The following is a 25,498-nucleotide window of genomic DNA, read 5'->3' as shown; positions in this document are numbered from 1 at the left end:
GTGTGTGTGTGTTTGTGCATGTGTGTGGGTGTGTGTTATCCTGGGTGCCTGTATGTGTTAGATACCTGTTAGTGCTGTATTGACACCTATTTGAGAAATGTTTGTATCCAGCACAGCACTTCTGGAAGTGTATTATTGCTTCTATAAAAAAAATGTGTTTTATCTTCAAATGTCAGAAAATTTTAAAATTTAGTTATCCATTTTTAAGTCAAAAAAGACTTAAAATAATTCCTTTTGAAACATTCTCAGTCATTGAACAATGGATTTGTGTGTGCCCATCATCATAGTTCCTAATTGCCAGGAATGGTTAAATAAATATATTTATTTAAACTATTTTTTCAGTCAAGAAACAGTACTGAGTTCAAGAGTCTAATTTGATCCTAGATGCTGTTTGAAAAATATCATTACCAGATCTCAGCTGGCAGTTACTTCTTTTGCCTCCACCTCCCCCACACTGTCAGCGGCCGGGAGGGAGGGGGCGGCAAAAGGGGCAGCGATATTAAAACCGGGTTGTCGCTTCCCCTTTTGTGCCCCTTCCCGCATTGGCAGCCCTGCTGGTAGCCGCACTTTAAAGTCAGCGGTACAGGCTGGTACTGGCGGCCACCTTTTACCGGTATGCTGTACCAGCCCGTACCCCCTTACTTTCACCCCTCCCCCCTCCCCTGCACAGCAAGCAGGAGGCTTCTGGGAGCAGCTCCAAGGAAGAGGGCAGGAGCAGCACATGGTGGGGGAGGGGGAAGGGTCAGCTAAACTGCTGGCAATTGGTAGCCTGCTGGGCAGCTGCTGCACAGGGCACTTAGGGGAGCGGGGAGCTGATGAGGGGCTGCTGGTCCAACCTGGTTCCAAGCCCCCACCAGCTAGCTGCAACGGGCTGCTCTTCCTGCAAGCAGTGGACAAAGCAGGCAGCTGCCAAACGACGTTAGACGGGAGCATTGCACAACTTTAAATGAGCATGTTCCCTAATTGATCAGTAACGTAACAATGAAACAACGTTAACCAGGACGACTTTAAGTGAGGAGTTACTGTACATAAAGGCTGCTCGTTCTCTTCTTCCTTTGAAAATAACCTTCTGAGATAAAAGCCGAGTGGAAGCAAGCAACGACAATGGTAACAGAACACTGAAAAAAACATCACAGCCCATCACTATAAATTAGTATTGGAGTTGAACGTGAAACTGAATTGTTTTTACTTAAGGCAGAAAGAGCCTACCACATTTGGTATTGTTTGGTGCAGCCAATGTACCTTAAACCCTAAATATCATCCCTGGAACTGACTGATAATTGAGTGATCAGTGGACTGAATAAATGGCACTTGCTCAGTGACTGCTAGATAACAGAGCAACTAGAAAAGGTTCATCAGAGCTGAAGAAAGCCTTTTCTTTTGTGGGAATGACAAGAATGTGATGAGCCAAACTGGCAGAAGGGAAGCATAGTAGTATGACAGCATCTCAAATGATAAATACCACCAGCATGCACAGCTAGTTCATAGCAAGGCCTCAGTGCTTTTTATAGAGGCAGGAAGAAGCATGGCAGCTCAAGAGGGGAGCAGCAATCTGGGAGGGCAAGGTATTATTTTCTATCTTTTCTGAGCCCTGCAGACATGAGCAGAATCATTACAGCTTTATCAAGTACTGCCAGCCTCCTGAACTGGAATAACTTCAGGCATTCTGTGTCTAATATTGCCCTACGCATTTGGAGATTTCAAAGACAGTGATAATAGTATTGAGAGGCTTTGGTCAGACAGCGGTGCTGGGAAAAATGAGCACCAAATACAACACGCAGCTGTGCAGCCATTAAAGAAATATAAAAAGAAGGTGGATTTTGTAAAATGGCTGGTTTTGTCACTAATCTGTCCATTCTTTGGAATCCTGTTTAATATGGGAAGGCGAGACACAAAGACATTTCTCAGGTTTCATACAATCCCTCCTGCCCGTTTCTGTCTCTCATACACACTCCTCTTTCCCCCTCCTGCTGGTCTCAGCTTCCTCTAAACCTCTATACCATAAGGCCAGATTCTGCCACCATCACACTGAAAAGTACCGTGACTTCAGAGGGGCTACTGAGGCACTATTCAACATGAGCAAAGGTGGCAAAATCTTGCCCTTATTGTCCCAAAAGCTTTTACCTATATTTATGCATCCCTATAGCATCAAGACAATGAATAATTCTGTAAGAATACAAAGCAATATTGTAAAATACACAACACCACAGTCATGTTTCCCATTTATATGCTGAAAGATGACAAACATAAACTGACATCTGCAACTAAAGACATTTCCAATAGACAAATCTCTCTCTGAAGTGATCACTTTAAAGGAACCTCAAGATTTCCAGTGCATTTTATTTTATCTTAAGTTAAAGGCCACCTCTCCAAGGTTACTGATTTTTGAGGGCCCCTTGGGTACTGGTTCAAAACTGGAAGCCACTTTAGGCTACACAGTGGCAATTTAAGCCACTGCCCTGCATGGAGGGCAGTGTAGAGCTGCATTACCTCAAGAGGAGCCATGAGAGATTATGCCTCTGGCAAGCACAATCCCTGCCAGGGATATTCCTCAATGCAGATTGCTCCCCCCATCACACCACGTTAGCTCCAATCCACAGACTGGAATGAAGGTTTGGATGAGATGGGACCATGGCCCTGCCTCCTCCATGCCCTCAGTGCATTCCCTAAAGAATAGGGAGCACAGATTCTGCTATTGTGAGAGACCCTTGTGTAGCCTTATCAGGTGAAAGGAGGTTCCTTGCATGACTCTGCATAGCCACACATAACCTCTCATAATCTGGCCCTCACAGTACTGAAACTGCACTTACAGGGTCTGATCCTTCTTCCACTTACTCCAGTGGGGCAGGATCATGCCCATACTGAATTAAAATCTCAAAATGCTTCAGTTCATTTCAATGGGCTTCCTCTTCTCTGATAATGATGCTCCAACTCAGTTTACAGTGGATCTGAACTCACCATAATCATGTTCCACCTACTGAGAAGGTGATAGAGCAATGCATTCTAAGGGGACTAGCTAACCAGAGGAAGAGGGGAGGAGATGAGAAACCAATGCTACTTCCACATACTCCATAGGGGGAAGCAGAAAATAGAATCCCTGGTCCCTGTTCTTGTTGCAACCACTCCTTACAAGAAACTGAAAAGGAGATGGGCAGTTCTTCCTGCAGCTGTGTCCCAGGCCTAGCTCCTCCACTAGTGAAGTCAATGAGAGTTTTGCCATTGACTTAAATGGACACAGAATCAGGTGCCCCCTGTGAGAGACAGGCCTTGCTGAATATCTTCCCAGTAGGAACAAACTTATGGCCTCCTAAAGGACCAGAGCTACTGATGCCACAACAGTTAGTGAACAGTGGCTTTGCCAGCATTTCCAAGATAAAGATGATGGAATCTTTTGCTGAGCTCCTTGTATAGGCTTTGAATCAGCAAGGTACTTAAAACCACGTCTAACTTTAAGCACATAAATAATCCCATGTAGAAATATTGCAATTTCCCAGAGGATGGAATGCCAATTTTTCCTCAATTTTGCTCAATTATGAGGCAGCCAAGAGGCCAGTGCAGGTGTAAGGAGCTACATTACTATACTGCATCAGCGTCCCAGATTACCAATCCAGATTTGCCAGGCTACATAGATGGGCACAGATGAGTAGGCCAAGGCTCTGTGCTTCCCAATGCACTGGGCAGTGCATCTGAGCTGGTACATAGGGTGAAAAAATGATTACTAACCTTTCATAACTGTTTTTCTTTGAGATATGTTGCATATGTTCATTCCACTCTTGGAAATTGGAAAATTTTCCCTCAGTAGTACCCATTGGGGCGGCTTGAGCGCCATCTGCTGCCACACACCTCCATATGCTGATATAGAGGACCCAGCTGACCCTGAGCCTCCACAGTTCCTTGTTGACGGATAACTCCTCTGTAAAGGGGTAGGAGGGTGGGTCATGGAATGGACATATGCAACACATCTTGAAGAACTACAGTTACAAAAGGTTAGTGAGACTTGCGCAAGGAACGCTGCTGAGGCAGCTTGTGATCTTGTAGAATGTGCCATCAATTTGCCAGGTGGGGAAATGCCTGCCAGGTTGTAACAAACACAAATACAGGAAGTTATCTGAAATGAAATTCTTTGTAAAGAAACTGGGAGACCATTCATTCTGTTTCCCATGGCCATGGATTGATAATTGATATTGCTTTGTCCCGTCTATGTAGAATGCCAATGTCCTTCTAACATCTAAGATGTGCAGCTGTTGCTCTTCTCTATTGGTGTGTAGTTTTGGGTAAAACACAGGTAAATAAAGTGACTCATTAGTATGACAGTTTGATGTCAGTTTAGCGAGAAATCTTGGATGAGGGTGTAAGTACCCTTTATTCTTAAAAAAGACTGTATAAGATGGTTCTGATGTCAAAGCAAACAATTTGGCCACTCTCCTGGCTTAAGTGATAGCTACCAGGAAAGTCACCAAAACCAGGTTCAATCCCCAGGGGATGGATGGGTTCTCTTATTTCAGGGTACAACCTTTCAAGGCCCTTCACAAACATGATTGTCATATCATAGAGAGTATAGACTGGTTATCTGCATGAGGATGGAAAGCTGATATTGTTGCCAGTTAGACTGTGATAGATGAAATTGCTAATCCCTGCTGCTTTAGGTATAATAGATAACTACTCCAGTATATGCTGAATAAAGGACTGAATTGGTGAGACTCCAGTTTGATGAATCCAGACAGTGAAATGCCTCCATTTTGACAGGTAATCAGCTTTGTTGGAGAGTTTTCTACTATTTAAGTCCAGGTGTGGAGTGAAATTGGAGTTGTCATCGAAAGCACCAGTAGAGTGGAGAACCAGTGACTGGAGGGCTACTCTGGGGCTATTAATATAACTCGTACCTGGTCCAGCTTGATCTTTGGCACCATTCCATGTAAAAGTGGGACTGGGGGAAAAGCATAGCAAAGCTTGCTTGTCTAGGGTGGCAGGAAAGCATCTGTGATTGAACCTATACTATAACCTTGTTGGGAGCAAAACTGATGACGTTTTCTGTTGGCCTTGTTTGCAAATAGGTCTATCTGGGGAGCCCTCCATTGTTGTAAAATTCATCTGGCAACACCAGGACAGAGACACCACTCATGGTGACTCATAAATAACCTGCTTAGGCGGTCCGCTAGCTTGTTTTGCGCCTTTAAAAGGTAAGAGACCTCGAGGTTGATTGAATTGGCTATGCAAAATTTCCATAGGAGAACTGCTTCCTGACAAAGGGAAGAGCGAGTTCCCATTTGCTTGTTGAGGTAAAACATCACTGCAGTGTTGTCTGTGAGAACAAACAGGCTTTTCCTCTTGATATGAGGTAGGAAGGCCCGACAAGCGAGGTGGACAGCCCTTAGCTCTCTGATGCTGATATGATGAAAGAGATCCCTCGAGGACCACAGACCCTGAGTTTGAAGGGAGCCAAGATGAGCTCTCCACCCCAGTACAGACACGTCCAAGACCAGTGTCATTGAAGGCTGTGGGCAAACAAAGGGAATGCCCACACAAACAGTGAGTGGGCTCATCCACCAATCTAGTGAAGTCAGCACCTGAGGGCACCATGAGCACAGCATTCAGATGATGGTGATTTGGTGAATTAACGGAGGCCAGACGACTTGGAAGAGGCCTGAAGTGCAACCTGGCATGTTGTACTGTATGTGAGCATGAGGCCATACGCCCCAGGAGACTCATACAGTTTTGGGATTGTTGTGATTGGATGAACCTTGAGGTCTGCCACAAGAAACTGAATTGTTTGGAATCTTGTGTCTGGAAAGAAAGCTCTGGCCTGAGTAGCATCCAATACTGCCCCTACAAACTCTATCCACTGAACTGAACAAAGGGTAGATTTGTCTGTGTTGATCAGCAGACCTATAGCTTTGAAAATTGACCGGATGAGTTGAATGCTGGAGAGAACCTGAGTGCTGGACCCGCCTGTGACTAGTCAGGTAAGGGTAGACTTGCACTCCTAGTCTCCTCAGGAATGCCACTACCACAGAAATACATTTTGTGAAAACCTGAGGAACTGCTGAGAGGCGAAAAGGTAGCACAGTGAAGTGGTAATGAGAGTGCTTCACTATGACCTGAGAAACTTCCTGTGACCTTGATATTTTGCAACATGAAAGTAAACGTCTCTTAAGTTGAGGGTGGCATACCAGGATCCAGGGAGAGAATAATGGAATGGTGACCATGCAAAACTATCTTTTTGAAATATTTGTTGGGCGGACATAGGTCTAAAATAGGTCTGAGACCTCCCTTTGCTTTTGGGATTAGGAAATAACAGGAATAGAATACCTTCCCTCTGAGACACTGCAGCGCATCCTCTATGGCTCCCACCTGAAGGAGACACTGAACCTTTTGGATTAGGAGCTCCTTGTGAGAGTGGTCCTGGAAGAGGGATGGGGTGGGGCATAGGAATAAACTGGATGGTATTTCCAACCTATACAATGCTTAGTACCTAGCGGTCTGTGGTAATGCGGGACCAAGCCCCGAGGAAGCGGGAAAGGTAGTTTGCAAACATAGGAAAAATGGGATCTGGCATCCTGGAAACTTGTACGGCATTCTAGAGCATCCCATCAAGGCTGCCAACATTGCAGGCTTCCCCTTCAATGGTACCAAAGGGTGTGCTGTCTGAGACAACTGGGGCTGACCCTGCATCCAGCAAAACCGTGATGTTTTTGGCGAGCACTGTCTATTGGTACTGAAAGCATAAACTCCTATCCCACGTGGCTGGTACCAAGATGGTCTTGGAATAGCATGGTGCTTCGGATGTAGAAGGTGCTCCTCAGACTCCTGACCCAACAGTACTTGCCTCAGTGCCTGAGTCAATGATGCCAGCTTCTGCAGTGCCAGAAAAGAGGAGTGCTTAGACTGTGTACATTCTACTCTTAAACCCATGCCTAGCAGACTTTGGTGCCGGAGCTCTTCCTCTCTCTGTTTAGAGGTCTTATGTCTCTTCTTAGGCACTGGGACTCAGGACTCAGGCAAGAGAGGAGGTGGACTCCTAACTGACCCTGAGCACTCGATGCTGAGTCTGACCCACTTGGCTCTAGTGGAGGTCTCAAAGATGCCCCCGTAAGTACGAACTTTAGCCTGGCATCTCTGTCTTTCTTGATGCAAGGCTTAAAGTCTCTGCAAATCTGGCAACAATCCCAAATATGAACTTCCTCCAAACATTTCGAGCAGCAGGATTTCAGGTCACTTACAGGCATCGGCTTACTGTAGGAAACACAGGGCTTGAAGCCCGGTTACTGAGGCATCCCTCGGTGTCAGGTAACAGACAAAACCTTCAGGTGGCGTAAAACAAACCATCTACACTAATAATAACTAATGAATAACCTTATAACAACTATCGACAATAAAATATGAATACACTGAGAACACTTGCTAAGGCAAGCTGAGCAATTCCAATGACCATCCAAGGAGACAAGAAGGAACTAAGTGGGCTTGGGGTTGGCTAGACCCTTTATATGGGCACACAGTGGCATGCAGCAGCAGAATGCACTCGAGCCACCCTGAAGGTTACCACCGAAGGAAAATATCCTGACAACTGTGCGCGGGGCATACGCGCACACCACAAGTGGAATACACATGTACAATCACTTGAAGAAGAATAAGATGTCAGGAAAAAACTGGCACAGCTCACATCACCTGGAGTAAGGGGAAAGCAGGAACTGAACTGTAACTCTCTGAGTGTGCCATTTACGTAGGCTGGATCACAAGGTGCCAAAAAGAACCCACAGTGAAGATCCACTTAATGGTTCTCCGCTGCCTCCCCCCATCCCAGTTTCAATTACAGCTAAAAAAACTTCTAAGTTTTCTCTCCCCATTCCAGTTCAGTGCTCTTAGGAGCAGGTCAGTGAGAAGAGTGCCTTTGGATTCAGAGGCGCCTATCTGTGAACATTAATTCCGTTTTCTGTCATGGTTTACACATTGGAATTTGTTTCAAATGAGTAAAAACCATTCTCTGAATTGTATTAGATTTATAAACCAATTTTTCACCACTGTTATTTCCATGACATGTGAATTGTCCTGATGGCTCACCCATCAAATCAGTTTCATCATGGGTACCTGCAATACAACAAAATTAAAATCTTCCACAGAAGTTAGTAAGACATACAGTATATACATAATGAAGAAACAAAGAAATACATTTGTATCTTCACTCCTCTGTAAAAATAAACCATATTTCACATTCAGTTCTCGTTTTCACTCAAACACCGTGTGATTAACATCCTGTACGCTGGTCAGATAGGATTTAGATGGAATGCATTTTTAAAATAATCCATAGAGTGAAATTCAGTTGATATTATACATAATTGCAACCAAAGATTTAAAGGAAATATAACATTTATTGATTTATGGCTCATCATTAGCAGGCCACCCATGATTTGAGCTAAATTTACTTTAGCAATGATTTATGCTGTGGAATTTAGTACTGAACTCTATTCCCACCAGAAGCTCTGAAGTTATAAAATGTATTGATTTTTGGCATGTGTAACAGCCATTTGGGGGTACTGCCTCTCTGGTGAGGGTCTTCCAAAGTTTCTGCTAGAAAGGCCATGGGCCTAATCCTGAGATCCTTAATCTGTTCTTGTGCATTCCTTATTCAGAAAGTACTGCCAAATCAAAAGATCAGAAAGCATTAGTCAGACGCAAACTATCATGGGATTGGCCCAAATATCATGTCTGTCTGTTTATTTTTAGATGAAAATAATGTTTTTTGATCCGTCTTCTGATTTTTGAGTTCCCCCTGTCATCCACCAAAATGCCTGTGACAAATTTTTAGTGTTGCCAACTTATAGTGAGAAATATGATTTCAGTGACTTAACTCCTACACCAATTAAATGTTGCATCCCATCTACACATCAACTCTGCACCCCAAGCCCTAACTGAATAAATTTTGTACCCCTGGCCCTCTGATTTGTTCCAGCCCACGGCACCACATCAACTCTGCACACCTAACCACACAATAAGTCTGCACTCTGTTGGCCTCAAGCCTCACATCTGCCTCTTGTGCCCAGCACACCTCTGTTCCTCCTTCAGCTCTAGAAGTTCTTCAGTCCCTTCCAGACCTTCACACCCTTCCCGGGGTTTGGGGTAGGGCAGCTCCAGGAGGGTTCTCCTCTCCCTCCAGGACTGGTGTTGATGGATTATAGAACAGGCAAGGGGTGAGGGTGAAGGAAGAAGCAGACCCATGGCTCACAGGAAGGCTGGGGAAGCAAGGAGCAATGCTGTCCTGTGCTGCTGGGCTCTATCTGTCCCTCTTGTGAAAACAGTATTGGCTGCTTCCCCATTCCAACCTGCAAACACCTCTCACTCTTCAAGGGAGAGCAGGGAGCTCTGCCTGCCTCCTGCAGCAGCCCTGGTTGGCTGCTTTTCCATAGGAGGTAGTAGAAGTGAGAAAGACAACCAATCAGAGAGGGTTTTACCCCAGGCAGTCCATCAGGCACTCTTTAATGACCTGAATATCAAAAAGGAATTTTACAAGAAGTAGAAGCATAGTCAAATGGCTAAGGATGAATACAAAAGAATAGGACAAGTAGGTAGGGACAACAATCAGAAAGGAAAAGGCACAAAATGAATTATTCCTAGCAAGGGACATAAAAGGCAATAAGAAGAGATTCTCTAAATATGTAAGGAGCTAGAGAAAGACAAAGGAAAGTGTAGGTCCATACTTAGCAGGGAAGGAGAGCTAATAATGGAAGACCTAAAAAGGCTGTGGTGCTTAATGCCTATTTTGCTTCAGTCTTCACTAAATAGGTTAATGATGACAAGATACTTAGCACAACTAATATTAACAATGAGTGGGAAGGAACACAAGCTGGAAAAGTGAAAGAATATTTAGATAAGTTAGATGCATTCAAGTCAGCAGGACTTGATGAAATTCACCCTGTGGTACTTGAGGAACTAGCTGAAGCAATCTTAGAACCATTAGTGATTATCTCTGAGAACTCATAGAGAACGGGTGACGTCCCAGAGATTTGGAGAAGGGCAAATATATTATCTATCATTAGAAGGGGAACAGAGGACCCGGGGAATTATAGATCAATCAGCCTAACTTCCATACCTGGAAAGATACCAGAACAAATTTGTAAAACAATCAATTTGTAGGTTTCAGAGTAACAGCCGTGTTAGTCTGTATTCGCAAAAAGAAAAGGAGTACTTGTGGCACCTTAGAGACTAACCAATTTATTTGAGCATAAGCTTTCGTGAGCTACAGCTCACTTCATCGGATGCATACTGTGGAAACTGTAATTTGTAATCACCTAAGGGATAATAGGGCAATAAGTAATAGACAACATGAATTTGTCAAGAACAAATCATGCCTAACCAACCTAATTTTCCTGTTTGACAGGATTACTGACCTAGTGAATGGGGGTAAGTAGTAGACATTATAAATCTTGAGTTTAGCAAGCTTTTTGACACAGTCGCATAAGCAAAGTAGGGCCAATTTGTCCAGATGAAATTATTATTAAGTGGGTGCATAACTGGTTGAAAAACCATAATCAAAGAGTAGTTATCAATGGTTTACTATCAATCTGGGAGGATGTATTTAATGGGGTCCTGCAGGGGTCTGTCCTGGGTCCAGAACTTTCCAACATTTTCCTTAATGACTTAGAAAATGGAGTGGAGAGTATACTTATAAAATTCGCAGATCACACCAAATTGGAAGGGGTTGCTAGCACTTTGGAAGAAGGATTAGCATTTAAAAGGACACTGATGAATTGGTCTGAAATCAACAAAATGGAATTCAGTAAAGACAAGTGCAAACTGCTAAACTTAGGAAGGAAAAAAGAAATGCACAAACATAAAATGGAAAATAACCGGCTTAGCAATAGAACATCTGAAAAGGATCTGGGAGTCACAGTGGACCACGAATTGAACATAAGACAACAATGCCATGCAGTTGCAAAAAAGACTAATAGCATTCTGGACAGGAGTGTCATTTGTAAAGCATTTTTACTATAGGCCTGTGACTAGGGCTATACCTCCCTGAGTGATGGAATGAGGGAAGAATCTAAGCTTTTGTTTAAAAAATAAAAAGTTTGAAAATGTGACCCAATTGTAAACAATGCAAGGATGTTTGCCTGAGTCTACAGAAAGCCTGAAACCAGAGCTAGTCATGCATTTTCTGTCAAAATGATTTTTCAACAGCAAATGCAATTTCCACAAAATCAAAATTTTCTGTAGATGAAATCAATTCAACCTGTATCAAGTCAGTTTCGCTTTAAAATGCATGTGCCTAAGGTGTGGCAATGCTTCATGGGAGCTGTCGTTCAGGTGCTTCATGCCACCATTTGCTCCTATGGGCCATGCTCCTTGGCTAGACTACATAGGATAATTATCGTCTCTGTCATATCTATCCACTTTGATGGAGAAATAGACAAAGACAGACATAACAGATAAACAGATGAATAGGGACTGATTCTCATTTACTTTAGAACCCCTTTACGCCATTCTGGGAGTGTAAAATGGGCTTAATTTAAACGAGAATCTGGTCATAGATACAAACTGTGTGTTTGCAATAACTACTTTTTAGAAACCCCTTTTTATACATATTGTACAGAAATAAAAACACAAAAGGCCTGATTCTCCACTGCCTTATACAGTAAATCCATACCTGAGAAATGCTACTCTTCTGATTTGACTGGGCTTTACACCCACTGCGCACTCATGTAAGTTGCAGCACAAAGTGCAAGGTAGTGAAGAATCACGCTCAAAGGCTCTCTGCTTTCCAAGTATTGAAATGGTATACTATGTGGAGTACATACTTTACAGCCCTTGACAACTGGGGCATGAGGCCAATGCAGAGGCAGTAATGAGAGCTTCACTGCCTAATGCAGGCATTGCATATACAGCGATGGGCAACTTTATGATAGCAGAAAGCCACAAAATCCACTAAAACCCTTTAGAAGACCAGGGGTTGTGACGTGGCGGGGGGGGGGGGGTTGAGATCAAGGTCCCAGCCCTTGGAGGATGGGATACCTCACTCACCCTACAGCAGTTGCTCCTGTCCTGTGGGGCTGGGCTTGGCTTCCTGATCTCGCCACAAAGTCATGTAGCACATGCACCCCCACCCCCCCACCCCAATGCCCCACCCTTCCACAGCCCTAGTGCTGCTGGATTGCCTGCCCTGAGCTGGGCTGTGGTGGGCCAAAACAAGACAAAAAGATCTGAGGGGCCAGATGCAGTCTACAGGTCGTCAGTTGCTCATCCCTAGCATATACAGTATAGAACATAAAAGGGTGAAATGTGCAGGAGTATAGTAGACATGAAGGGCTCTGAGCCAGCACAGCATAGGGCACTGGGTACGGGAGATGGGACTATGACTGATCAGCCTGTGGCTATGCAGATTAAGTGGCTAGTGAAGTGGGTGAATGGGGATCATGCCACTGTTCCAATCCAGACAGTGCTGTATTGATTGCAGTACTTGGCCCATATGTTAGAAGCTGTCCCCCTGTCATAGCTGTGCAGTTCTTCTGCACAGTGCTTACTCACAGCTGTGTGCAGTATGTTTAAATGTAAATGTCACCTCAAAACAGATAAACGCTTTATACTCTGTCGCTATTCCATTTTATGGATCAGATTCTGCCCTTGTATCGTATATATGCACAAAACTCCCAATGGCCTCAGTGTCTCATTTTGCCCCATATGTATGTACCACAGCAAGGACATTCAATTTACTATTGTTAAAATGACCTGGTGACCCAATTACCAATCTCTGCAAAGCACATACTTCAGCGACTCGGCTGCATTTCAGCTCTAGGATCACAGCTTTACAGAGCTCCCTGTACCGTGGTAACACTTTCTGTCCCATCGACCTGTGAACCTACGATAGCAGAAGTGGCACATGAATGCAGCCAATAGCTTCATAAGCATTGAATAATTTTGCCCCAGCACAGAATGAGAATTATTGTCAGAGATACTCTGATATCTTTGGCATTTGCCAAACAAATGCCAGTGGAACAACTTGCCACACTGTGAAATGAGTCACTGATTGTTACTTCCTATAGCACAGGGACAGCATGAGTTCATTTAATGCTGCCCTGCATTGCTTTGAGCTAGGAGTGCTAAGCTTGCACATTGGGTTCTTAGTTCTAAAAGGGTCTCAACTCAGCCTACTTTGTGTGGGCATAAATTAACTGTGCCTGGAAAAAAACCCACCTCATGTTGTACAGTACCTATCTTCTCCGTTGTAATTTCTATGTAAATTGTAAGCTTTCTGGAACATGGTGCCTAGCACATTTTGAGCACTGCATAAATGCAGTTTAGATGTTCAGTTACCTGATTTATGGGCAGTTACATATCTAAATTACAGGATACGTAGTGATAATGAAACATTGGCAAAAAAGGAGCCATCACTGAAAATCTAATCCTGTACATCCAACACATCTTTCAAATCCAAATAGAAACTGTTCATTTGCAGCCCTGATGCTGACATGTTTAAGGTGAGGGTTGCAGTTTTAATTTCAGTCAGTTGTGATGAAGAATTAATCACTCAATCAATCACAAAGATCCCTTTAGTGTGTGTGTGATGGGTGAGATTATTTCTGATTGTTTTCTGTTCAGTGGGATCCGTATAATAAGTAGTGGGGGTTCATCCTCCCCTAGATGCTTGTGTGAGACTCCCAGTAGAGTCAGTGGGAGTTAAGCACACACACTGAGGGGGAAAAGCAATCCCTATGCTTTGAATGAAATGAACTAATAATGAGGAGGCATTGTGTGACTGTTTTTGAGCGTGTGTGGGCTGCCATTATATTTGCTGAATACTAATATAGGTAGCCATGTTAGAAAAACACCTGTGCAAATATTCAGTGACAATTCAGAAATACCTCCTGATGTTAGTGCTCTTGCTTTTTGCAAATTATGCAATTTTTCCTCCATAATTATTGTCACTGCATTAAAAATGAAGGTCAAATTTTGCTTTCTTTACTTATGCAAGTCTTCCATTTTCTTCACTGAATAAGAGGGAGGGAGTAAAGAGAGCTCAATTCGATCTGTTGTGTGTGGAAATGCTCTTTAATAGCCACTATCAAAGATGACTAAATTTTGCAAACAACACAGCAACATAAAACAGTGGATTCTTGGCACTAGACTATGAAGGATCAGGGCCTCACAGAGAAAAGATATGGAGTTTAATATTAACAACAGAATTGAATGAATTTTAATCAACAAATGAATTAATATTTAGCTGTTAGGATTATAATCTCAGTTATAATTCCAGAATACATCCACTAAAGACACTGGAGTTACTCCACATCTGAACAGCTATAACCAAGATCAAAATCTGACCCATGACAACAGATTTTAAAAGTCTGTTGATAAATAGAATTTATTACAATATTGAAGTGAAGCATGTATAATAGTCATGCAAAAGGCAAGTAAATTAGGTAATGCAAACACCAGTTTTCATGTAATGTACAATGAAAATGACACTTGAATCAGGAAACTGCATGTAAGGGGAACTGGTTGTCGATGGTCAGGCCTAGTGGTCAGAGAACGAGTCAGGCCCAGTGGTCAGAGTCTGAATGCCAGAGTCCAAGGTCAAAGCAGCATCAGAGCCGGGGATCAGAGTCACAGGTCAGAACCGAAATCAGAGTCCAGATGCCAGAGCCAAGGGTCAAGACAGAGTCAGAGCCAGGAATCAGAGTCAAGAGTCAGACCCAGATTACCTGGAGTCTGGGAAGCCAGAAGCAGGGCTGGTTCCAAGGAAAGAGCAAGACTGGAACTGGAATGGAAAAAGGCTGGGTGTAAGGCAAGGTCTAGGCTGGAGCAGTGGAGGAGCAAAGCAGGAGCAGAGTTTGGAGTGAGGCAAGCACAAGGAGACAAACAATGTGTGGGCATATGTGTTGAACAGCCAGTGAGCTACTGCTGCTGCTGGGTTTAAGAACTGGCCTGCTGACATGTTAGACTGTCAGGAGACTGAGCAGCTGCAGCTGCAGGGCCTTACTCCTGACACTGCACTACTATACCTATTGAGGACCCAGGGTAGAGGATTCTCCACTCTGTTACAGCCAGTTTGAAGTGTTGTAACTCCTTTGAAATCAGCAATGTAACACTGGTGTAAAACTGGTGTAACAGAGAAGAGAATCAGACCCCTGGTCTTTCCCCTGACATGTACACAACATTCATTATTTTTTTACCCACTATCATCAATAAAGCACCAGGGGGACAATACAGTACATTTAAAATGTGGACTATTTACAATACTGCCTTATGAACTATTCCTGGCTACTATTTTAGTGGTTCTGACAGAGACACCATTAGTTCTCCAAAACAAAGGAATAAAATCTTGGGGTATTGGCTATATTTGGCATCAGCATGACAAAAGCAAAAGATAAAAGTTCAAATCAATTCAAGGTAAGTGAGGTAATATCTTTTATTGGTACCTTTCCCAGAAGAGCTTTGCGTAGCTCCAAAGTTTCTCTCTTTCAACAATAGAAGATATTTCCTCACTCATCTTGTCTCTCTAATATCCTGGGACAAACACGGCTACAACACTGCAAATTAAGTTCAGTCTGTCAGAGGTTTTTTGTTTTGTTTCTTTTCCTGTACTGAACATTTTTACTATCAACAGCCACAAAAATGAGATCAACCAAACAGTAATAATCCATCACCATAACAAATTAAACTCCGGAATCCAGGGGACTAATCTTCTTGAATCTATAGCTACGGTTTGATAATCAGCTGATCTGCCTGCAAGGATGGCACAAGGATTACAGCCAGTTGCAATTTTTTTGCACACATCAGCTTTCTGCTGGAAATGGAGTTTTGTTGAAATAGAAATATTTCACAGGAATGTGCAGATTTTGACAAAATTTTCAACAGGAAAAGTCTAACAAATCACTCAGCCTTTCTCATTTCAATATTGTCAAAATAATTTGTTTCGACAAGGTAAAAATATAGTTTCAACGTTATCATTTTAATTCATTTGGTTAGATGATTATATTCAAATATTAATTTAAATAACATATATATGTGATATTTTAAATTATTTCAACATTATCAAATTGAAATGTTTCAATGGTTCCAAATCAACATTTTTCAGTTTCCTTGTTTTTGCTGTGGGAAATTCTGGCTTTTCATTCTGATTCAGAATGAAACAAATTTCAAAATGGCAGAATTTCCTGTGCAACTAAAATTTATTTTTCTGACCAGCTCTAGAATTGACTAAGAACACATATCTCTTGTATACCTGTATGTTTCTACCAGCCTATCATGGGAACAATGTTTTGAATTTATAGGCATATTAAAAATATATAGATCTTAAAGACAAAGAAATACACCAACTTAAGTAAACCTGTTTGGCTGACCCCTGGTGTTTGCTGAAGATTTATTGTGTTTGTCAATCTCATGATTATATTGCAAGTAATGTGATTGGCCCCTACTTCGGGCAGTCTCATGAAAAGATTCAGCTGGTCATGAGATTTTGGGGAAAACAGAAGCACAGACAGCAAGAGACCACCTGTACTGTAGGAGAAGCTGCACTAAATTGCAAATGGGGATTATGAGCTCTAGTCACAGCTCTTCCACTAATTGCTGTTAATATTTCTGTGCACTTCATAATGCTTATCATGAGTCAAGTTCTCAAACTGCTATCCTGGTGAGGGATAACTGTCATTCACCCAATTCATGGGTATGATAATTCAGAGTTTGCACAAAGTCACAAGAGCTGAGAATAAAATCCAGTTCCCTAATATAAATGAGCCAAGTCTCATCCACTTTGCCATGTGGCCTTTGAGAAGAAGCTTGGCAAATTAGGTGTTTTGGTAATACACACCAAAGCCTGATCTACACTAGAAAATTAGGTCGGCTTACCTACGTCACTCAGGGATGCGAAAAATCCACACCCCTGAGTGACATGGTTAAGCTGACCTAAGTCTCCAAGTAGACGGTGCTAGGCCAACAGAAGAATTCCTCTGTTGACCTAGCCACCACCTTGCAGGAAGGTGGATTAACTACACTGACGGGAGAACCCCACCCACTGGTGTAGGTAGTGTCTACACTGAAGCACTACAGTGGCACAGCTGCAGTGGTACAGCTGTGCCACTGTAACATTTCAAGTGCAGAAAAGCCCTAGCATAGTGCAGCTCTGTGTCACCCCCTTTTAGTAGCTCGACCTTATAGAGAGGTTTCTGCTCTGCTACTGCTTCCGTGCTACGAGAGCTGGTTCTTTAGATAAAGTGGTACAGGTTTGTGCGTTTACATCCAGAAGGCTCAGGGTCAGACCCTACAGACAATCCAAATCTGGGCATTGTTTCGTTTGGTTATGTTGTCTGTAAGTAACAGACCACAAGTTGCTTCCACGCAGGAAGAGAAACCAGAAACCTGATGCCCAGAGTTCCAGTGCTGTCTCACAAACGTGTCTGTAACCCTCCGGGAATGTGTGTTTTTTTCTCCCTGTAAGGACTGTTCCAGATAAAAAATAACAGCATTATTTCTCCCCTCACCAGTTATTCATATATCTGAAGTGAAACAGATCTGTGCCATGGATATGAAGGTTGTGGGTTAAGACCTTGTCGATTAGCCATGTGGGGTGACAAATATATAGACATGCAACTTTGTATAAGAATCCTGGAATAATTTCATGATATTTTGGAGACTGACTCATGATTTTTGAATTTCTGGGGTCAGCACTACCAAAAGTTTAGTTAGTTTTTCTGTTAACTCCAAACAATTTTTTTACCTGCTATTGCTTTAGTTCTCTACTTTCCTTGCCAAAGCTCAATATTTCCCCCCTTGTTGTGCCATAGTAGCCCAACTAAAAGAGGAGAATTCCAGCATTCCCATCAACTCTAGACATGCAGGTAGGTCAAAAACCAAACCACAACGCTTTCAAAAATTACCCTGAGACAACACTCACTAAACACTCATTATCAACATGGTTTCCTAAATTATGCATGTTTTAAATCAGTACTGGACTTTATGCCAAACTTAACAATGCTGACATCCAACAGAGTTGGAATTTGTAAGACAAAACACTGGATTTTGATCTCCAAGACCAAACAAGTAGCTGTTTGCAATTCAGTTTTGGCTTGACTATCCCATAACCTCATTTAGTTTTGGTTGAACTAGTTCAAAAATATTTCAATACTAAAAGATCATAGGGATATACTTTTACCTGCAGGTGTTCTAGTACTCACCACATTTAGTAGTTCCCATGACAAACAGAACCTAAGCATATTTTAAAATATATTAACACTTATAATATAACACCTTTTTAATCCCAAAGTGCTTTGGAAACTATATACATACAGCACTTCTGGAATGTAATCCACTCCAGAATGGATGACAGGTAGGTGGACAACCAATGTACTGCACACTACAATGGAGGAAGGGGAAATTTTAGCCAGGAAATCCAAAGCAAACTGCTACTCACATGAAGAATACCATATGATCTTTGATTCAAAATAGAACAGACAGGCCCTTGGTTTTCAAGGTCTAATCTGAATGCCCCCAACCAGGAAACCATGGAATTGAAATTATCTGCCCAAGAAGAATGAAGGGCAAAGTTGAATCTGTGGGGATTTGAATTTGTAGGTACAAGAAAGCATAGACACTTGAAAGCTGATGTTTAGACCTCAAGCTATCCCTTCCCAATTGATCTCATGGGACAAAATAGAAGAGTTGATACTTGTGTAGGCGAGAAAGTGAGTAATTTTTCACCATCCATTTATAATCACTTCCTGTGAAGCACAGCTACTTTCCCTGTGTGGTGCTTGGGATGTGCTCCTCCATAATAGCTGCAGTTAGAAGAGGGTCCAGTAGTTCACTTGTGGATATAGGTTTTAAGGAATCCTAAGGTGTTCAGAATCTACAGTAATACAGGCTATCTATGCACCAATATAGACAATGTTTTAATCCTGAATAAGAACAACATGATTTGCCGCATTTTGATTCAGATGCAAGCTCCGCAAACTCTAGAGGCACAACATCTCTGGCCCAACCCTAGCTCACATGGTATGTTTGATGAGGATGAAATAATGATTCTCCAAGTTCTGAAGCAATGGCATTCAGAACGTGTGCACTTGTTACACATTATACTTTTGGTATTTTACATTGTAATCTTAGAGCATCTAAACCTAAAAGTCAATAATAGCTGACAGGTTTCAGAGTAGCAGCCGTGTTAGTCTGTATCTGCAAAAAGAAAGGAGTGGCACCTTAGGAGTGGCACCTTAGAGACTAACAAATTTATTTGAGCATGAGCTTTCGTGAGCTACAGCTCACTTCGAAGTGAGCTGTGTAGCTCACGAAAGCTTATGCTCAAATAAATTTGTTAGTAAACTGATGCGAGACCAAAGGGCAATGAAGTAGCTCAACAAAGCTTGAGCAATTTCTCAACAAAAGGACAAGTGGAGAGCACTGTATTATATTTAGGTACTGAATACCCAACTGTGCATTGACAAACAACAGATGTCACAAATCATAGAATTTAAGGCCAGAGGGGACCTCTAGATCATCTAGTCTGACCTCCTGTATATCACAGGCCACCACCACCACCCAGCCACCCACACACTAAACTCAACAATTGCAATTGGACCAAAGTATTACAGCCTTTGGGAGACTAAACAATTGTGTGCCACTGGTAGACAACAGAAGGGACTGAGGTGTACCAATACCAATGGCAGGGGACTGATTAAGTGAGATATACCCAGATAATTTTAGCAAGTGAGCAGCACCCCATACCGCAGAGGAAGGCAAAAAAACCAACCACCCTAAGGTTTACTGCTTTCTCAGGTGATCCTGAGCATTAAAGCATTTTGGGAGTAAGAGGGGGCCTACGGGAGATATTGCAGCTATCAAGGATCCACCTGGGAATTCCGTACAAGACAACATTCTCTTAACTTGGATTTAAAACTAAACCATGCCTCAGCCCTTTACAGACCTGAAGGTCTTTTAAAAAATGTACAGGGAGTGCCATCTACAGGCCAAAACAATATTGAGACAAATTCTCTCATTCCAGCAAAGTGGTGGGTAAATCTAAACCAGTGGTTCTCAACCAGGGATCCATGAGCAGCTTTCAGGGGGCCTGCCAAGGAGGGCCAGCATTAGACTCTCTGAGGCCCAGGGCAGAAAGCCGAAGCCCCACTATATGGGGCTGAAGCCCAGGGCCCTGAGCTCCGCCACCCAGAGCTGAAGCTGAAGCAATGTAGCTTCACGGGGTGCCCTATGGTGTGGGGCCCCAGGCAATTGCCCAGCTTCATACCCCCTAACACGGACCCTGACTTTTATATGTAGAAAACCAGTTATTGTGGCACAGGTGGGCCGTGGAGTTTTTATAGCATGTTGGGGGGGACTCAGAAAGAAAAAAGTTAAGAACCCCTGACCTAAACAACATGGGATCAGATTGCCCACACCTGCAAAAGAGCCTACTCAGAAAAGTTTCTCTTGAAAAATTAGCTTCAGATCATTCAAAACCTGTATATCCCCTGAGACTGTGGAGATTTTGGGGGAGATCTTAAATAGAGGTCATTTGCCTCCATACTGTCTGTCAGCCCTCCCCTGTAATTAACAATCAGCATGAATCCAGGCAAGCTGTTTCAACAGGGCTTCTGCCAGGAGATGCCCATAGTACCCTATGTGAAGGAAGATTTCACAGCATGCAGAGGGCTCTGCCTAGAAGTTAATAAGCCTGAGGCTGTTATTAACTTCTAAGCAGATTTCTTGGAGTGTTGGCAGGAGGGACAGTGCACTACATTCTCCCTCTTCGTATGTGGAGTCTGGGGAGCTTTTTGTAGGGGGCAGTTCAAAGCCGACAGAGCTGCAGTAGTGGCTGATCTCGTCCTTCCATACAGACATGAACGGATCAAGGGAGCACGATCCAGTCTATAGTATTTTCTCATTCAGTTCTGGAAGAAAAATATTCAGTGCTATTCTATATTGAAGTACCTGGTGGGGAAAGATAGGCTTGTAGATTCTAAAATCGGACCTTATTTGTATTTACATCATGTGTAACATTTGGGGAATTGGCTGAACTGTGATTCTCATATGCACCCATAAAAGATACTCTAGGCCCCCAAAGAGGCTTCTGTGCTTATTTGTCATTCCAGGTAGTACTGCATCAGCTGTATTTCCTCGGATGATATCTTGATAACAACTAATCATTTGTGTCTGATTCTTTCATTTTATTACTGGCTGGTGCTCTAAGAGCAGCTTTTTCAGGAGTGACAAGCCATAGGCTAGTGTTATCTGGCTGAGAAACAGCCAAAGACCTCAGATTTGCACGAGATATGAAAAAGGCCTATAAAATGCACAAGAAAAGCCTGGGTTCTGGATGGTGCAGAGGGCCCACTCAGAGCTCCAGCGATTTTGTCCATCTTCATTTTATAGGCCATCCTTACATTTCATCCAGAATAATTACAATAAGAAAAATCTCCAAATTTTACAAGAGACAGGTATCTTCATACAATGCACAGTTAACCTGTGAAAATGGTTGTCATGGGATGTCATGAAGGCCAAAACTATAAGTGGGTTAAACAAAGAATTAGATAATTCATGGACAATAAGTCCAACAAAGGCTGTTAACCAAGATGGTCAAGGACACATCCCTATGCTCTGGGCATCCCTAAATCTCCAACTGCCAGAAGCTGGGACTGGAAAACAGGAGATGGATCACTTAAAATTGCCCTGTTCTGTTCATTGTCATTGAAATACCATTGCATGCGTCTTCAGTCTCTTAGGCCACGGTATGCATATACTGCACTTTTTCACCCTGAGTTACTTGATTGCCAATTAACTCAATCTTTGCAAAGGGATAATGTGGACATTCCTCAATCCTTCATCCCAGGATACAAACATTTTTTGCTTTAACCTGGGGCTCAGCCAGGAACAAATCATATGGGATCATCCACACTAGCCTTTACAAAGCTGTTAAGCATCTTGAGTTAACTGGTAATTAATTCACTTGAGGGGGAAAAAATCATTCTAATGAAGACAAACTCTAAAGGGTTAAGCCCCAAATCCAAAGGGAAGGGATGGGGGGGGGGGAATAAAAGAATAAATCATGAATACAGTGAAAAGAAGGAAGATTTATTCCCAAACCACAAAATCTACCTCATGAGACATTTCTTCAGAAGAATCCCAGGTGTGATAAATTTATAGTCTTTCCTCTTTATTCTTCCTATTACTCTTTCCAAAGCAGAGAGTATTGTGTTTTCAAGTCTTTGACCTTGGATAAAGCGTGGGATTCCTTTCACTTTCCCCCTCAACATACATCCCCATGCCCCATTTGCCAACACTGCATTCCAATGTCATAGTTCAGACAGACCTCATAAATTAGTAACAATATTCTCATGTAAATCTACCAGAAGAAGGGCCCAGATCCTATTCCCATTGAAGTTAATGGGAATTTTGCCAGGCCAACCATTTCTAAGTGGGAGGCAACACGGCTTAGAATCTAAAGCACAAGACTCAAAGTCATTAGAGTTCAGAGTCCGCCAGGCTGAGCAACCAATTACCACTGAGATGAGCTACCAATTGAGTAACATTTTGATCATGCCCCCAAAGACAACGTAATTGTAGGCTGTCAATGCAAAGGCTTCAGCTCGTGAGAAAAGGAGGTACCATTGTAGTCCTTCACTGTACAGTTCTGGTGTGACCACTTCTGGAATACTGCATTCATATCTGAGCATCTGTATTACCAGAAAGATATTGACAAACTGGAGAGAGTTCAGAGAAAGAAAATAATAAAAGATTAGAGGGCTGAAAGGACTGACTAATAAAAAAGCCCAGTGGAGTTAAATATGTACAACATGACTAAGAGACAATTAAGAGGAGACATGATAACAGCTATAAATATATGAAGTCTGTAAATGCCAAGGAAGGCGATAAATTAATTATGACAGTAAAAGGGGCATAAACAAGAGAAATGGAAAGAAATTACAAAAGGGAAATCATAAACTGAACGTCAAGAAGAACTTCCAGACAGTGACCTCCAGCAGGCTGAGAAACAGTCTCCATATGGATATGCGTAAGCCCTATTGCTTGGGACATCTAAAATTGAACCAGGAAAACACCTGAAAAAGATGGCCAAGGGTTGCACTTGATGATACTTTCTTCATACTTCTATGATAGATCAGGGACCATCTGAGGGGCAATAAGTCTTGTGCCCATCATGTAAGCAAAGTAAAATCTATCTATGATCTATGTAAAATCTAATTTACCGAGAGCACCTTTCCATCTAGAATGCCCTGAGACTGGAGCACCTGACTCAAAGACCATCAGCAACCAAGGCTGAGATAAACTTTACGTACAAAAGTCTGCATTACTCTGTTTATGAGGAACTTAGAGCAAAATGTGATTAGTGATAAAAAGTTTGCATTCTGGTATATATTTTAAGTGTTTTTAATAAAGGGAAGCCATACAGCGTCATCCCAATAGATCAGTGTAGTTTGTCTAAGAAAAGGCTAAGAATTGACTACAAGTACCTATATGGGGAAGAGATTTCTAATATACATCTCTTTAGCCTAGCAGAAAAAAGGCATACTACGATCCAATGGCTGGAAGGTGAGGCGACATAAATTCAGACTAGGCATAGGGTAGAAATTTTTTAACAGTGATAGTAATTAATCATTAGAAGAACTTACCTAGAAATATGGTAAATTCTCCATCACACTAAGTCTTTGAAGTAAGACTTGATGTCTTTCCAAACTATATACCATATTTCAAACAGAAGTTATAGGCTTGATGCAGAAATTACAGGATGAGGTTCTATGGCCTGTGTTAAGCAGAAGGTCCGACTAGATGAGCATAATGGTCCCTTCTGGCCTTAAAATCTATTTATCTACTCACAATAAGTGGATAATATTTCTCATCATTGCAACCACATCAGCTTCTCCTCTGTTCCTTCATTGGCTGCCTCTCCAATTCTACTTTACATTCAAGTGCCCCATCATTAACTCCAAGGCCTGCATTACTCTTTCCCCATCGATAGTTCTCATCTCTTGCTTCTCTTCTGTTTCCCATGATCTGCTCTCCTTATTTCACCCTTCTTTTCTCACTCAAAATTGCGCCATTTTCATGTTCCCTTTATGCTGCCTCCCATTTCATGTGTGTCAGGAATCCTCTCCCATCAAAACCACTGCTGTGAAGAAATCTTCCAGTTTTGCTCTCAAGCCAACCTTTCATTTTGAACTGTTCATCTGTGGGTGATAGATCTTAAACTTTGCAGGGTAGGATCCTTGTCCATTTCATGTGTTTGAGAACAGTTACAGAGCTCTATAAATAACAACACTTGTTCTTAGGAGTCTAGGAAAGGAAAACAAAATCAGCATGAAGGCGCAAATTGTGCATATAACCCAGATTTTCAGCCTCTTACCTGTGCTACTTCTTCAAAATCATCATGTCTTTTCTGAAGGGCTCGTGCTCTGTGAAGAGACTTTCCCACTCCAGTGTGTTTACTAAGAAAGGCTTCCCCATGGTTTTCGATCCAGTCCAATACCTGGACACAAAAGAAGAACATCCAATTATCTATTATGTCTCTTTATCACACAGAATTTCTCAGTAAGTGGCTAAAATAGATGAAAAAATTATTTGTGTGTGTTTGCTGTAGAAAACACACTGGCATATGGCAGAGCCTAATCCAATCAGACAGAAGATAAAGTGTTTTTAGATGTTAGTGATAAATTACCATTATTGGAATGCCATTACCTGTTTATATGGCTTACAAATAACATGATCATTTGAGAGAGCATGAGTGTTTGCTTTTGAATAATTTAATTTGAGACTGTCTGAACTGCAGGGGTGGGAGGAAACGGGAAGTCTTTTACATCTGATATCTTCCACTTGTTATACATGTGATGTTTCACTCCATATTCTTTATGAAAATATGCTTATGATATGAATACGACATAACTGAGATATATTAATGCAAGATGGGTCTTGTAAGATATTATTGGAAAGCTTATGATTTCCTGAATGCGATTATTCAATTTGTATGCCTGTATCATTTCTGTATCCAAAGTTAGGAATATTGACTGTGTATCTGTATTTCAACTATGCTACTTTGTGTGATGCCCACTGCTAACACTTCAGGTACAACAATGGAAAAGCCATACAGGGCTGATGACCCATCTGCGAGGACAATGGACTGTGGAAAGGTTTGGCCTTCCTTGGGATGCTCCATACTGCCACTGACTCATGGATGCTGTGACACTACAGTCATGTGGTCTTGTCACCTCATACTAAACATTACCCAGAACTTCTTGTAGTTTTCCACTGGAAGGGAAAGGGGGTCAAATTTGGGGAACAAAGGATTCCCGCCTTATGTAAATCCTATGTAAGAGTGGGGAGGAAGGCAAATGGGACTCCTCCTCTTCATGTCCTCTCTGCTCAAGAAGAAAGACTGCTAAAGCCACCTGAAGTGAAGGCAGGGGCGGAGTCCAGACTAAGACAGGGGTACAATCTGAAAAGAAATATAACTGGAACTCTGAACCACAGAAACTTTGCAACCTGCCTAAAATAATATTTAGAGTAAGAAGTT

General features: G+C 42.3%; 1 protein-coding gene across 10 annotated transcripts in view; it reads right to left on the bottom strand.

Annotated features, from left to right (window-relative positions):
• The window catches only part of KALRN (kalirin RhoGEF kinase), a 780,132-nt gene that overhangs the window by 329,860 nt on the left and 424,774 nt on the right, over positions 1 to 25,498 (bottom strand). For all 10 annotated transcript variants that reach the window (XR_012154196.1, XM_073305138.1, XM_073305143.1 and 7 more), the window contains exon 10: positions 24,335 to 24,457. Coding sequence is in view for 9 of the 10 variants with exons in the window: in XM_073305138.1 (XP_073161239.1) it covers positions 24,335 to 24,457 (123 nt within the window). In the remaining variant the exon portion in view is untranslated. The remainder of the gene's footprint in view (positions 1 to 24,334; positions 24,458 to 25,498) is intronic.

This window comes from Lepidochelys kempii, chromosome 11 (assembly GCF_965140265.1).
Source record: "Lepidochelys kempii isolate rLepKem1 chromosome 11, rLepKem1.hap2, whole genome shotgun sequence".
In the NCBI taxonomy this organism is placed as follows: domain Eukaryota; kingdom Metazoa; phylum Chordata; order Testudines; family Cheloniidae; genus Lepidochelys; species Lepidochelys kempii.
Note: the sequence above shows the minus strand (reverse complement) of the source record. Positions and strands in the feature narration are given on the sequence as shown.